We start from the raw sequence: 14,548 nt of genomic DNA, 5'->3' as shown, positions 1-14,548 counted from the left end.
TAATAAGCTCCTGTGATTTTTAAATATATTTTTCATCGCGTGCAAACATAAAAGATACCCTTACAGCTAAATGTAACTCGATTTTTTCCCAGAACACCCAAAGTGAGACCATTATCTTGAAATTTACAGTCCTAAGCGAGACAACGAGCATCCCAGTCCTTTTTATATAGGAGTCCCCCCGGGATGATTGGTCGGTCAGTTCAAATTGAACGTTGTGCACGGTTACGTCAAAAAAGCCAACAGAAATTGGACGAATGGTTCCCCAACCATTCCACTTCAATTAATTACGCTCATATAGGGGTACAAAGGAAGAAATTAAGAGAATAATTTAACGATACTTATGATTTAGGTTTTTTTTATTTGTTACAAATTAATTACAGTTGCGAATCATTGTATCCCGAAATGAGTTACGACATAACAAAATGTCGAAGTTGGAATGTGGAATTCATGCAATTCAAAATTATGTTTACCCTTGATTAAAGACCAGATTAATATAACGCTAACTTTTATGAGTGATTTATGGCAGCTAGCTAATAGTTTGTGCGTATTGCAAAACAGTGTCCACTTTATATTCAATCAGATGGAAACACAGGCCACAATGTATGATCAACGAAGTTTATTGGTTAGCAGATAAAACTTTGTGCTAGCTTCGACCTGACTGAAAGACTGAGTGATCTGAAAGGCGATTTTGTTTTACTAGGCAACTGAGTACTACACAGACAATTAAGGGGTGTGTTGCCCATTGCCCATCACATCTTAGCGCGATTTTGTTGCCCTAAAAGAATATCTTGAATTTCACACAATAAGCCTTTAAAATTATTTGGATTCTTAATACACTGAAAATAGTTTCAAAAGCAATAGTTTTTTCTAAATATAATGGCGGAAGTCACGACTGCTCGATGTTTACTATATTTGTCTTTTAGATAGTACCATTTGATATGGTAATAGAACAATCAGTCCGAATTTCCTTGGTTATCAAGAACTGAAATACCATAGTAAAGATTTTTTAGAGCGAAATGTTTTTTTTCTTAAAAATTCTAGTTTTCCTTTAATTTGCCTCTCTGTTTTAGAGGTGACTGTAGTCAACTGTATATTATTTCCAAGCAGACTCTTGCTCACAAAATTATACAATATTGATATATTTCTGTAGCTTGGGAGAACACACGTGTTCGAAATAAATGACTCAACGGAGTCTAAAAGACAGCTCTCTTCGAGTGTCCATGGTCCGGGCTGCAAATTATATCCCTCATCCTCCAGAATATCTGCTGTTCGCCGCCTCTTCAATGATGGTGGTGTAGAAGTTATTCTCTTCTTTTTCTCGGCCTTACCATCGTCTGTGCTGTGAGTAACCCTTATTCCATATCTATTTTCACAGTTGAAACATGAACAGTGGATAGAGCAAGGTTTACCGTTGGAGTAGCAGGGACATTTTGTTCGCCTCTGACCTTTTACATCCATGCAAGAGTTTTGACCTGTTTTCCGTCCTTTAGCCCTGCTTTCTCCACACCGGCATGACAACTTCTGGGGATTCTGACTGCGATTGTTGCAGTTGCGGCACTTGCACTGAGCCTGGCAATTCTTTTTGTTAGAAACACACGGACAACGAGAATTTTCACTTGAAACACAAAAGCGCTCACTTCTGGATTTTGCCTTCCGTCCACAATAGCAAATTCGGGAAATTGTCTGTTCCTGAGCATGTTCAAGTTCACCCTCGATAGGATCTGCAAAAAAAAAAGTCGTTCATTACTTGGTTTTATTATTATTATAATGATTATTATTATTATTGTTATTACTATTATTGTGAGGTCGTGTAGTGTTGTTGATGTTCGTTTTCGTTTTACCAGCCGTGTAACTACTAGCATGGCTATGGTCCATATGGTATTAAGAGGTCTCGAGGTTGCCTAACCGATGCAGCTACACCGTCTGTCTCAGGTTTCCTGGTATGGAACGCCAGGACTGTCTTATGTCAATGTTCATTATTTAGTTGCTATGCTTTTCTCGTTACATGCAGTACGATTGTCGTTATATGCAGCGCGTTAGTCGTTATATGCAGAGCGTTTGTCCTTATATGCAGTGCGTTTGTCGTTATATGCAGTACGTTTGTCGTTATATCAAACTGTTGTTATGATCTACCCACAATTCAAATCACTCGTATCGGATCCAAGCTCCTCGCAGCCTGACGCCGCCATATTGTTTGTTTACCCGGAACAATTGAAAGCTAAAAAAGCTAAATGAAGGACAAAATGGTATGAGGGGTCATCTCCGCCAACATCCTGTTTCAAATTCCTTTATGAAGAACCATTATGCTATTGTTGTTTTTCAAATTCGCTTCTCATAAAAATGCAATCGAACTTGGACCAACATAATAGAATTTAGGAAGTTAGAACAAGAAATTGATTAAACAAAACGTAATTTACAACGTCAAAATAAGTCATTATTATGATCATGACATGGTTGCTAAAAGTTTGGTCACCCATCCGTTCGAGACATTTGATAGTTCAGTAACAAACTGGTATTTACAACTCTTTATTTTACGCCTTCTCATACTATAACGCAGTTCCTTGAGTTCACAGAGTTATCCCTGTTAAATTACCGCGATGGTTAGGGATGGAAAAGATGAACATGGCTTGGAAACGACGAAGTTGAAAAAAAATAGGTATCAGTTTTGCAATACGCACAAACCATTAGCTAGCTGCCATAAACTATGGCATTTCAGTTCTTGATAACTAAGCGAGTTCGGACTGATTGTTCTAATACCATATCAAATGGTACTATCTACAATACAAATATAGTAAACATTGAGCAGTCTTGACTTCCGCCATTATATTTAGAAAAAACTATTGCTTTTGAAACAATTTTCAGTGTTAAGAATCCAAATAATAATTTTAAAGGCTTATTGTGTGAAATTCAAGATATTCTTTTAAGGCAACAAAATCGCGCGAGGATATGATGGGCAATGGGCAACACGCCCCTTAATTGTCTGTGTAGTACTCAGTTGCCTAGTAGAACAATAAACTTCGTTGATCATACATTGTGGCCTGTGTTTTCATCTGATTGAATATAAAGTGGAAACTGATTTGCAGTACGCACAAAACATTAGCTAGCCGCCATAAATCACTCATAAAAGTTAGCGTTATATTAATCTGGTTTTTAATCAAGGGTAAATATGATTTTGAACTGTATTAATTCGACATTCCAACTTCGACATTTTGTTATGTCATAAGTCATTTCGGGATACAATGATTCGCAACTGTAATTAAATTGTAACAAATAAAAAAAACGTAAATCATAAGTATCGTTAAATTATTCTCTTAATTTCTTCCTTTGTACCTCTAAAAGAGCGTAGTTAATTGAAGTGGTATGGTTGGGGAACCATTTGTTTAATTTCTGTTGGCTTTTTTGACGTAACCGTGCACAACGTTCAATTTGAACTGACCGACCAATCATCCCGGGGGGACTCCCATATAAAAAGGACTGGGATGCTCGTTGTCTCGCTTAGGGCTGTAAATTTCAAGATAATGGTCTCACTTTAAGTGTTCTGGGAAAAATTGAATTACATTTAGCCGTAAAGGTATCTTTTAGGGTTGCACGCGATGAAAAATATATTTAAAAATTCTTTTTTTCAGGAGCCTATTACTCAAGAGCCAATTGCTCCAGGCTTTATTTACTCGATTCGTGTTATTAAATATTGAAATGGTCTCCTTTAGGGGTCCAAAAACGGTTGGGCCACGCATACATTCGTCTCCTTTAGGAGTTTATTTCAAAATTCCAGACGAGCATCCCAGTCCATTTTATATGGGATTTCCCCCTTGGGCTGATAAAATCATAATAAGTTATTCATAATTCATTTGTCAACACACAGGGTACACATGGGTACACAGGTACACAGGGTACACAGGGTACACAGGGTACACATGGGTACACAGGGTACACAGGGTACACAGGGTACACAGGGTACACATGGGTACACAGGGTACACAGGGTACACATGGGTACACAGGGTACACAGGGTACACAGGGTACACAGGGAGAATGGGTAACAGGGAGTCTATATGGAGACTGGGTAACAGGGAGTCTATATGGAGACTGCCATGAATTACTTGCCTAGAAATTGAATTTTTTTCTTCATCCATTGACAACTTATAATTCATGACTGCTTTGTGGGCTTCAAGTACATCATGTAATTTCACTGTAAACTCCCCGGCTTCCTTAAAGGAAAAAGATAGAGCCATTATTAATATTTCTGTCAACAAATCATCATCATATCGATCTTTTAAGACTGACCGGATGGTTACAAAAGCTTGGTGCCACTTACACTGACCGCCTCCCAGTTAGCTCAATGGATAGAACGCTGGACAGTTGTGTGGGAGGTCGAGGGTTCAAGCCACGGCCGGACCAACACTCAAGGTCTTAAAATAATTGAGAAGAATTATGCTTCCCTTCTATAACATCAAGAAGTGGTTTGATATTCTAGTCTTCTCAGATAGGGACAAATAAAATTAATGGAGGTCCCATCTCCTGCAGGAGGGGTAGGAGACGGTAATTTCCCACGCTCGAGATTACTGTGTGATGGATGTCCTTCCCCGGGGTGGGATGGGTGGGTTGGGTTTAGGTGGATGAACCTAGTAGGGGACTACGTGTCCTATTGTTCTTCCACTTGTACAATGTACAAATCTTTAGAAACACAGAATTGTCTTTTATTTTATTTTATCAACTGAGTAAATCGTGTATGAACTCTTCTGAACAGAAACGAAGCCTAAATATCTTAAAAACTTTAACTCTCAAGATCTGAAGGTTAATTCTCCCCTCTTGCTGCTGCATATTTCCTTGTAAATTTGTGTGTGAAGACCTAAACACCGCAAATATGAAGTGAGCTTAAGCTTACTGCAAATTGGTTAACACCAAACTTCGTTGATTTTATCTTGTAGCTGCTGGTATCTTAACTAATTCTTCACACATTCACAATTTACGACAATTTTTCTCCATCAAAACGCTTACAAAGTACAAACACAATAATTGGGCCAGCACGTGTTGCCCACGATCAAAAAAACTTTCCAAAGAAAGCCACATCGCAGGTTACGTCAAGGGCACCAAAAATTCATACCATGAGGTTGCTCTAAGGAGCCTTTGCTTTTTTCATGTTACATATTATGGTAATTGTCTAGTACCTCCATCCAGAAGCCTAATTGTTATCATAAAGTAAATATGATGGAGAAATGTAAGACTGAGTTTCATGCTCATTTGAATTAATTCAAAGTCAATTGCAATTGTTCAAACATTAACCATTCCATTTCCAATATCTAGTTTTAGTAATTCTCTTTACTGCCTGCCATACAGTTCTTATTATGTTACTACTGATAATTTAGTTGTGGATCAACTAACATTCCCCTGCTTTTCTGCTTGATAGTATTGATATTGTAAGGAAAAATTCTGTCTTAGTTGGGTACTCACCATGGGTATTAAAGATGGTGTGGATTATCAACATTGACATTGAATGTACCTGGTTTCACTTGTTCTGTATGACAAGTCCCAAACAAATCAACAAACAATGGATCCTGAAAAAATCAGATGAATACAAAATTTTTTTAGGAAGATTACAGTTTAAACTAACAGAAAATATTACCAGTTTAATACTAACACTGACCTGGTTTTGCACAAGACAAGTTAGTCTCCTGTAGTAATTGGATTTGTTGGAGAAAAGCGTACAATTATGCCCTGGGAACCCTTGCCAGGTAACAGACCACAAGTTGATTCCAGCTTGAAGACACTTTGACTACAATCAATCATGAACTAACAAAAGCAAAAATTATTACATAAGAACAAACAATTAAGTGTTTAAGCTAAAGGTTTATCTGTTGATATCAAGTTATTATCTAAAACAATTTCTTTTCCATAACACTGCCATTCTGAAGAATATGACACCAGTCGGAAAACGAGACCTGTAGTTTATCTGTCAATTACAATTATAAATAGCCCTATAGCGATCTCCCTCCAATGGACTTAGCCAGAGGGGAAAAAGAGGTCGGAGGGAAAAACCATCTAACAAAAGACATGAGCTCATTTTTTTTTGCATTCTGAAGGTGGAAGCATCTGTTAAACTTTGTAAACATGGGAATTTCTTAAGATAAGTGACCTTTATCCATAGCAATTATGCTTACATAATAAGCACCAGATAGATTACCAGATTTTCAAAAGATTTCAAAGGCAACAGGGACTCAGTGAATATTTTTTTGGTTATTTTTGCTCATAATTAACTAATTATCAAATTGGACTTGATCTTTTTTCTCTAGTACTAGTCTTATGGTGATGTCATTCCCTTATCATGGAACTTGTTAATCTCCCAGATATCATAGAAAACACTAAGTTAAACATGATTAAGTGCTCAAAGGAGCTGACCTTGCACCAAGGGAAAATGAAGTAATGTTCCTGAAGGAGATAACCAATTTCTTTTGGAAGTAACTGAACAATTACACCAAAACAATTATTTACCTTTCACGGATAATTGTTAAATATTGAGAGTATAAATCCAGAAGTGTTTGACCTGAAAAGCTGCAGGAACATCTGAATTGTTAACAACCTTGAAACTTTTACCTGAAAACTTGCTAGATTCTGCAACTCCCATATCAAGATAGTCAGAGTCAAGACCAACTTCAGGCCCTAAAGAACAGATTGAAATTAAGAAAAATTTGAACATTTTTCAACAGGAACTTCCTTGATTAGAGAGCAAGTGTGGTTCACAATGTCCATGATTGATGTGAGATTACTGTTGACTGAAGAAAGAGTGGAGGGGTACTCAGGTCTATGACACTGGGCTCTCAGAACCTCAACCCCATTATAAACAATTCTGTGGCCAATTAGAGACTCCATCACTTTTAGGCAAATGTAATTTTTGCCATCTCAACTTTTTTCTATGCATGGACTACCTTATAAAGCCTTTCAAGTCACCCTAAAATAAATTAAACACATTCTTATGATAAACATCAAATGATAACATTTCTCTGAATATATAATTTATTTAATCATTTTATACTAGTCTTCTGAGTTTATGAGCTGTTAGAGCCTATGAAAGCACAAACATATCACTACCTTTACCTATTCCAGTGCATTTTATAACTGAACAATTGGTAGCTCCAAGAGCTATAACTTCCAGATAATCCACTGAGTATAAACCAGGATTCTGTGGAGTAAATGATACCTGAAATAAAAGAATACGCACAAAATACATTTTAAATAAAGATCACATACCAGTGAGCAGTTGTCAAAAGAATTAATAAACACAAGTGCAGATACAAGAAGAATATACAGAGAAATATTCAGTTGACAAATATTGCAAATAGAGAACAATGCAATCGAGTCCCTTTCAGTTGGTAATACATAGATTCACATGCAACAAATAATTACCTTAAAAAATGAATGGTTGCATTATAATTAAATTAACTTGTGATAGGAAAATGACAATCCTTACTGTTGCTGGGCATCCGCCTGCAATCCTTTGACAGTGAGTTTTGTCTTAATCACCTATTTTTCTTCTTTACGAGAGTTAAAGCTGATGGTGTGAGCCTATAATGTAAGATAATAAGGAGTTATTTACAACACAGGGCTTATGACAGTGTAACAATTAATTCTATCAAATATGTAAAACCTGATTGAAGATATAATTTATGAGAATAACTGACGTGTATTTAAGACCAGTATACCATCAAAAATGTTTTGTTTTACTAGAGACCCTGTAACAATTTACAGGGGATCCTAAAAGACAATTAACAATTTAGAAAAAAATTTGCAGTACACTTAAAATGCCCACCTGAGTTTCATTGGGTAGAATGATTCCTTTAGAGGGATCAATGCTAAGACTTTTTAAGTGAGGTCCAGGGTTTTCCATGCAAACCTGATGGGTAAAATAAGGTTTGTTGACATTACAATTACATCATATTACAGTACTGCATCAATCAATTCAAAGCTTCAGCATCTCTGCCCCCTTCCCCCCCCCCAACCCCTGACATTTGAACTTTTGATAACTGGTTTCTTCAAATTCCTGAGAAGGGAAAAAAAAAAAGAGTTCAAATGTGCCCATTTTTTTCTCAAGAAAAAAACAGTGACCATGGCTTTCTACACATTGGCCAAGCTATAAAACCTAGTGAAGTATTTACCTTAAATACATTGATATTTAAGGATATAACACTTGTATTCTGCTGGAGAGACTGGACACATCTCTACAAATTTCCCACCCACCCCAGTCATGCAAGGTTCAACCCGCTACCGCTTCCGCTTCCATTCAGATGATGGTTATTCTGTAGGGAGGGAGGGGACATTGAAGTTTTGAATTGATCGTCACATATCAGTAATCATTAATATTCTTATGGATAAGGATGTATAAGGATAATTTATTTTATGTCAGGTACACAGGGAGTGGTTGCTGGTTGCCCAGATCTCCTGAGCCAGGGGTTCATGATAAAAGGGACTGACATTACTAGATTCCTCATTCTAGGAAAAATGATAAATTTTAATTGATGGGGAAAGGGAAGGTGGCCTTAGTTTGACACTTAGGAAGGTTGAGAACATTGAACACACCTCAGTGCAATCCTGGAAGCGTTCTTGACCTCAAACAGCCTTGTTGATGCTGTACCTAAACAGGTTGGTTTGAAATGAACAGTTCCCTGTAAAACCCCAAAAATTTACAATCAGATATAACAAATCACCTGGTTTTCCACTTAACATGAACTTTTTACTCTTATTAAAACAACAGAGATACTTAAATTAAGATTGATTTCAAAGCAGTAACTAATGGATTGGTAAATCTTAGTCAAAATATAACAAGGAGCTGTTCATAATTGATAACCATGCCATTATGGATTCAAATCAAAGAGTAATGGTTCAATCGAAAATGTCCTAAGATTACAACCTGATTATTGAGTTTTAGAGATGGAATCTCTGCTGATCCAACAAGGCTTATTTCCCAAACAAAGTTGTAAAGTATTCAGTACAAAGTTTCATATATCACATGTTACAAAATAAATGTCACTTGCTAGACAAAAATTGCATTTGATTGTATGTATTGCTGTGTCATAAGCCATGTATTTTTGTTTGCAAAAGCCTGCAAATTCAAAATAAGCAGTGTGGTATGATTGCCACACACTAAACTACTGACTAACCTCACTTGCTCTAAAGCCACACCAAGAATTATGGGCCCGCTGTTATTTTTGTACACACTTTGCTGGGCTCGGCTGTACTGTCACAACCTCAGGTGAATCTTTCCCAGTACAGCCCTTATGCTTGATTGCTAAGAAGTTATTATTTAATTTAATTTTTGCTAAGGTTCCCACTTCCATAGGTTTCTTACAGACTGCTATAACTTATTTCTCCTCTAGTTTCAACCATACTTGTTCCAGACCCAAGGTAGAAAAATAAAGATAAAATCTTACAATTTGTTTTGTAACTACCTTAACAGATTGTCATCAAATGCAAAATGGATCGGATTCTGCCCATTGCTGGTCAACAGCAGTGTTCTGTAGGACATGCCATCCACAGTAGTGGCTGGAAAGACCTAAACATTCCAAAAAAGGGACAAGTTAGTAATCATATGCTTTGTCAACTAACAGAATACAATCATACTGGCACCACCTAGTAATACATTATGGTGGACTAAAACTGTTTCTATCCATTAGTTTAGGAACAGCATTATTCTAACAAGGGTAGTGTAGTGAAGCATTTGTCCCATTTACACAAGCAAAATGTTTTCTTAAAATTAGGTTGACCTGAATAATCAGTTTGAGAATCTTCAATGGGGAAAACATATCAAACCATGCTTGAAAAAACAGCTTTAACGTGTGTTTTAGCTTTGGGGTGAATGGCTAAATTATCACTTACCAGCTGTTGTACATCCCATTGACTTCTGGGGATAAATGATTCAGTCCGCATTGCAAATGTGGGTAATTGTGAAGAAGAGCTCCCCAAAAAACCTGTCGGCCGACAGTCGGCCGACAGACGACCAACTGTCGGCCGACTGTCGGCCGACAGTTGGTCGTCTGTCGGCCGACTGTCGGCCGACAGTCGGCCGACAGTTGGTCGTCTGTCGGCCGACAGGTTTTGCCTGAAATATAGGCTACCTGTCGGCCGCCAGTCGGCCGACAGTCGGCCGACTGTTGGTAATGTGTCGGTAACCTGTCGGTACCTTGTCGGTAGCTTGTCCGTGAAACGATCACACAATGTTAGGGATTCTAAGTTTGCCGTTACAAAAGCATATGGGTTTAAATTATTAATTTTTTAATTTGCGTTTGTCGCAGAGTGGCAAAACGAGGTATCGTGGTCGTTTTAGATCAAGAGTTTTTGGTCTGGTTTACCAGAAACGTTGAGTGATCCGATATTTCACTCGTAGAATCGTGCCTCGCTTGATACAACATCCAACATGTTTAATACGTTGACAATTGACTTTCAAGATTTGGTGGCTCCTAAAGGAGCCGTTTTGTGCGTGGTGAAATATACAAGATATTTCACTCGTAAAATCGTGCCGCGAACTTCATTGGCAACAGCTGCCCCTCTCTCCTCATGTTGCTCATGACCGGGATGTAGCGAGATAGATTACGATGCTAGCAACAAATACATACATACATACTTAACATACCATAAGAGGCCGCGTTGCATTGTTGGGCGATTGGAACGAAAGTGTTTGTATTGATACGTAGCTTATGGTTTTCAGAGTTTTTGGCCGAGTTTTCGATTAAATTATCTTCCTATGCGATTCTTAGATTGTCTGGTGTGTTGTAAATTACGCAAGTGATATATCCTATACGCATCTGATAACATTTTGGAAGAAACGTTTCTTTACATACTACCAACTTTGCCGTCGATCGGTAAGTAGGTGAAGTCTGTCGAGTCATACATCACCATTACGGATTGTTATGTCACGTTAACTGTTCGTTTTTTACACAATTTTTCTTTTTTCTTAACCTGTCGGTAGACTGTCGGCCGCCTGTCGGTCAACTGTCGGCCGACAGTCGGCCGACAGTCGGCCGACAGGTTTTTTGGGGAGCTCTTCTTCACAATTACCCAAATGTGAGTCCTAAAAATAAAATCCAATCAATTTTTTTCGGTGAAACAAGGAACTTGGATTCATTGATGTTTCATCAATGAAAATTCTAGATGTAACATCAAAACACTTAAGCTAATAACAGAATATGGAAACAAAAACAGAACTAAAGCCCTGTATCGTTGAATCTAACCATAAACAGAGTTCAGTTCAAATTACTTATTAAAGTTAATTTCAGCACAAACCTGTAGCACTGAGCGAAAGACACCAGGGAGGACACTTCAACCAGTCGATAATCTCTCATACTCTGTTCCAAAATACAAATAATATTATAATAACTATTGGTGTGACTCAATATCAAGGGCATACTTCACCTGATAGGCAGAGAATTAAACGTCAAAAAACATCTTAATGACACTATCAGAACTCTCAAGTTAATTGCCTGACAAAGAATAAGATTTTTTACCACAATTCCTAGCCTCTGATTGTGACACCATGGGTGTCCCCTTCTCAACAGAAGCGGAGGGAGGGGGTGTGTATTTAAGGGAATAATCCCCTGGAAAATTGCAATAAAAAGTAATAGCAAGGACATGCATTTCTTCATTTTGAGTGATAACTTCCATTGCTGAAGTGTGAAGTGTTTGAAGCAAGTACAAAGGAAACAAGGAGTAAATTCTATTTATCAAATGAAAATCAGTTATATGGGTACTGAACTAGTACTGCAGTTTGCTATCTCAAAATCAACAATTTGAATCAGAAACCTTGATTTCATGACAAATAAATAAATGGTTGTTATGAGCTTGGAAAAAATTGAGGCTTCTTAACTGGTACACCAGCACAGGAAATAAATCCCTCACCTTATAAAATGTATAACACTCCAGGTCAGCACTAAAAACCTGATTAGCAGCATTCTATTAACAAAAAAATTAGAATTACAAATTGAACTGTAAACAGAATCAGACAGTAAAGGCAAAAATGAACCAAGTCCAAGTGAATGAAAGAAGCATAGACAGTGTTTACTGACAGTATCAAATAACTTACTGGTCTAAATGTCACTCGGAATGATGCAGTCTTTAGAGGGAGGATGTCTGCTTCATCTGGGGAAACAGAAAATATTCCTTGTTGTGTCTATCAGACAAAAAGGAGCAAAATATAACACAAGAAGAAATCACAATGTAACATTTATTTACAATTTAAATTATAGGTCTCAAACTAGAGATGGGCAAACAACAATTGTTAATGACCTAAAAAGTACAAGTTTTCACCTTTCATCCACATGCACGTGATTTTTCCCTTTGTATGATTTGTGATGTTTACTGTCTGTATAAATTAAACACAGAAAACAGAATAAACAATTGAGCTCTGATTCACAGTGAACTAAACCAAAGGAATTAAACCCTTTTTTGAAACCATTTACCTTCTGCTCCACAGCCTTAGGATCCAGCATCTGCCCAAAGTCTGCCTGGAGAACATCTAAACTGACACGAGGGACAATGGTGGTCTGCAAATCATGAATTCAAAATAGTGATCACATTAGAATCAAACTTCATGCATTAAATTTAAATGAAGGAAGAATAGGGACCTTAACAAACAAACTAGTAACTTACAGTTTCTCCAACTGAGGCATGACAAAGAACTCTTCCATTGGTGACAGTTCATGAGCTGATGGCAGCAATTCTCCAGAAGAAGTACTCTGCTCAAAGAGAGGAATCAACACAACTTATGTTGTTAATTATTCCTTACTTTCTGAAGATAAAACTCAAAATTAAAGGGATGATATAACTGGTAACAAGTAACACTCTACTAATCCCATGCTGCTGCATCTTTTCTCTTAACTGGAATTTCATTCTCAACCACAGTTTGTGTACATAATCAACGTTTTAAGATTTTATTTACAAAGCAATAAAATATTATGTTTTAACTCTTTAACCCCTTAGATAGAGTAACTGGTTTCTAATTTAAATAAGATATAGAAGGCATAAGAATAAAGGAAATAATCACCAAATTAAGAAGGTCCTGATCGTCAATACTGTAAATAAAGTACAGAAGAATGCAGAGAATACCAAAATCAATTTTGGGGTGCAAAGGGTTAAATGTCGTTAACCTACAACTATCAGAGTACAAACCTCCAGTGCTATGCTATTAAAGCTCCTTTGTCATCAAGTTGAAGTTTGTTTGTTCTCACATCTTCATTAAGTTGCTATAATAAATTCAAGAACATATTGAGTAGTAAGGTTATTTGATATGTTAGATGTACAATCATATAGACTTTGTTGTGGGCTGCTCTAGAGCAGAAGCATTTTGAAATAACTTTAATTCGTATAATTATTCATCATTTTAATCGAACGTAATCTACAGATCTCTTTTAGTGGGAACACCACCACTTACCTCAGATTTTTGAGAATCCACATCTAACATGAGTGTGATACCTGTCCAGATGTTTCTTCTGCAAAACAGCTGGTAAACAGATAAATTTACGGTTCATCATTTTAACCTCATGGTATGACATAAGTCATGCTATGGGTTTAGGGTTTGGAGGCAAATTTCAATTACAAATCACTCACTCACTCACTTTGTTATACATTAATTAATGCATTAAACCTGGATTAAACACTTTTTCTTCCCCTCTCCAATAAGTTTACCTGTTCAAAGTCATGGTGTATGTATATTTGGGGGGTGGTACAAAGGCAAGAGTATGCCGAACTACTTGGACAAATTCAAAATGGCATCCTGTCCCTTGAAGGGTGATGGTTTTTTTTATTCCAAACTTGATCAAAACATACCTTTGTGGAGCCAAAAATGGAAAGGAAATATGCTACAGAATACCCGACTGCAGAGAAATGGGTGTCTGAGTCTTAAAAGTGACAATAACATGAACAATTTGTGCGAGAAGACCTAAACACTTCTACACACTTAATTTACAAGATTTAAATTACCTGAGTAAGTAAACTTTTCTGCATCATTCAGCTTACACTTCACTGTTAGAATAATCTAAAAGTAGGCTGCCATAAGTCTACAACATGAGCATCAAAGACAGAACGAATGATTCAACAATCCGTATGCACTCTGCCACTGGCTGGGCTCTTGTGCGTAGCATCTTGTGTTGTCAGTAAAAAAATATTCTTGACACAAACTCTAGTTACACCTACCTAATTTTATAAAGTTATTCTTAAGGAAAATGTTCCTGAAAATGAAAAAGATTGTAGTACTATGAAATGCAAGTATCTATAGCATAGTATCTAGAGCATTGTATTGCGCCGTTTGGCTGCATAAAATTTGGCTCCTCAGTTTTGGCTCCTCAGTTTTTTCTATACCAGTAAAAGAGCCAGTGTGGGCAGATTTTTTCTTCAAGTGCCTTGGTCTGATCTTCTCTCACCTGATCTGTCATGTGAACTTAAGCTTAGAACTCTCACTGACATTATTAACCTTGGGCTGAACACGATCATGCCTGGGCGTTCTACAAAGGTGTATGAACCTGACCGGCCTTGGTTTTCTGTACATCTCAAACATCTAATTGCCCGT

General features: G+C 37.1%; 1 protein-coding gene and 1 long non-coding RNA gene across 15 annotated transcripts; both read right to left on the bottom strand.

The window, feature by feature from the left end:
- Positions 1-338: 338 nt before the first annotated feature.
- LOC148715870 (uncharacterized) lies at positions 339-9,970 on the bottom strand. Of its 10 annotated transcripts, none has more exons than XR_015995792.1 (12): positions 9,868-9,970; positions 9,441-9,544; positions 8,572-8,657; positions 7,805-7,888; positions 7,466-7,560; positions 7,093-7,195; positions 6,490-6,549; positions 5,645-5,790; positions 5,501-5,555; positions 4,316-4,409; positions 4,105-4,208; positions 339-1,721 (listed from the first exon to the last, which is right to left on the bottom strand). It is a non-coding gene; the product is annotated as an uncharacterized LOC148715870 (long non-coding RNA). The 10 variants fall into 10 exon arrangements; XR_015995795.1 differs by having other exon boundaries at positions 602-1,721; positions 5,452-5,555; XR_015995788.1 differs by having other exon boundaries at positions 602-1,721; positions 9,868-9,969.
- Positions 9,971-10,573: 603 nt separating this feature from the next.
- Positions 10,574-13,929, bottom strand: LOC148715869 (cilia- and flagella-associated protein 65-like). Of its 5 annotated transcripts, XM_088746393.1 has the most exons (9): positions 13,415-13,921; positions 13,153-13,226; positions 12,634-12,719; positions 12,444-12,527; positions 12,292-12,346; positions 12,068-12,123; positions 11,884-11,937; positions 11,272-11,333; positions 10,574-11,059 (listed from the first exon to the last, which is right to left on the bottom strand). In XM_088746393.1, the coding sequence occupies exons 4-9, from the start codon at positions 12,471-12,473 to the stop codon at positions 10,897-10,899; spliced, it is 420 nt and encodes a 139-aa protein (XP_088602519.1). In that variant the 5' UTR covers positions 12,474-12,527; positions 12,634-12,719; positions 13,153-13,226; positions 13,415-13,921; the 3' UTR covers positions 10,574-10,896. The 5 variants fall into 5 exon arrangements, with proteins under 5 accessions (XP_088602519.1, XP_088602521.1, XP_088602520.1 ...); XM_088746395.1 differs by lacking the exons at positions 12,292-12,346; positions 12,444-12,527 and having other exon boundaries at positions 13,415-13,929; XM_088746394.1 differs by lacking the exons at positions 13,153-13,226; positions 13,415-13,921 and having other exon boundaries at positions 12,634-12,983.
- Between the last annotated feature and the right edge of the window lie 619 nt (positions 13,930-14,548).

The sequence above is a fragment of the Stylophora pistillata genome, unplaced genomic scaffold, assembly GCF_964205215.1.
Source record: "Stylophora pistillata unplaced genomic scaffold, jaStyPist1.2 SCAFFOLD_115, whole genome shotgun sequence".
NCBI classification, from domain to species: Eukaryota; Metazoa; Cnidaria; class Anthozoa; order Scleractinia; family Pocilloporidae; genus Stylophora; species Stylophora pistillata.
Note: the sequence above shows the minus strand (reverse complement) of the source record. Positions and strands in the feature narration are given on the sequence as shown.

Bases quoted from the DNA above. Each gene is read 5' to 3' on its own strand.
- LOC148715869 (XM_088746393.1), bottom strand. From the start codon at position 12,473: ATGCTGGATCCTAAGGCTGTGGAGCAGAAG. The intron at 12,347-12,443 runs GTAAATGGTTTC...TAATTTATACAG, and splicing joins CTAAGGCTGTGGAGCAGAAG to ACAGTAAACATCACAAATCA. The intron at 11,060-11,271 runs GTTTGTGCTGAA...TTTTATTTTTAG, and splicing joins TCTTTCGCTCAGTGCTACAG to GACTCACATTTGGGTAATTG.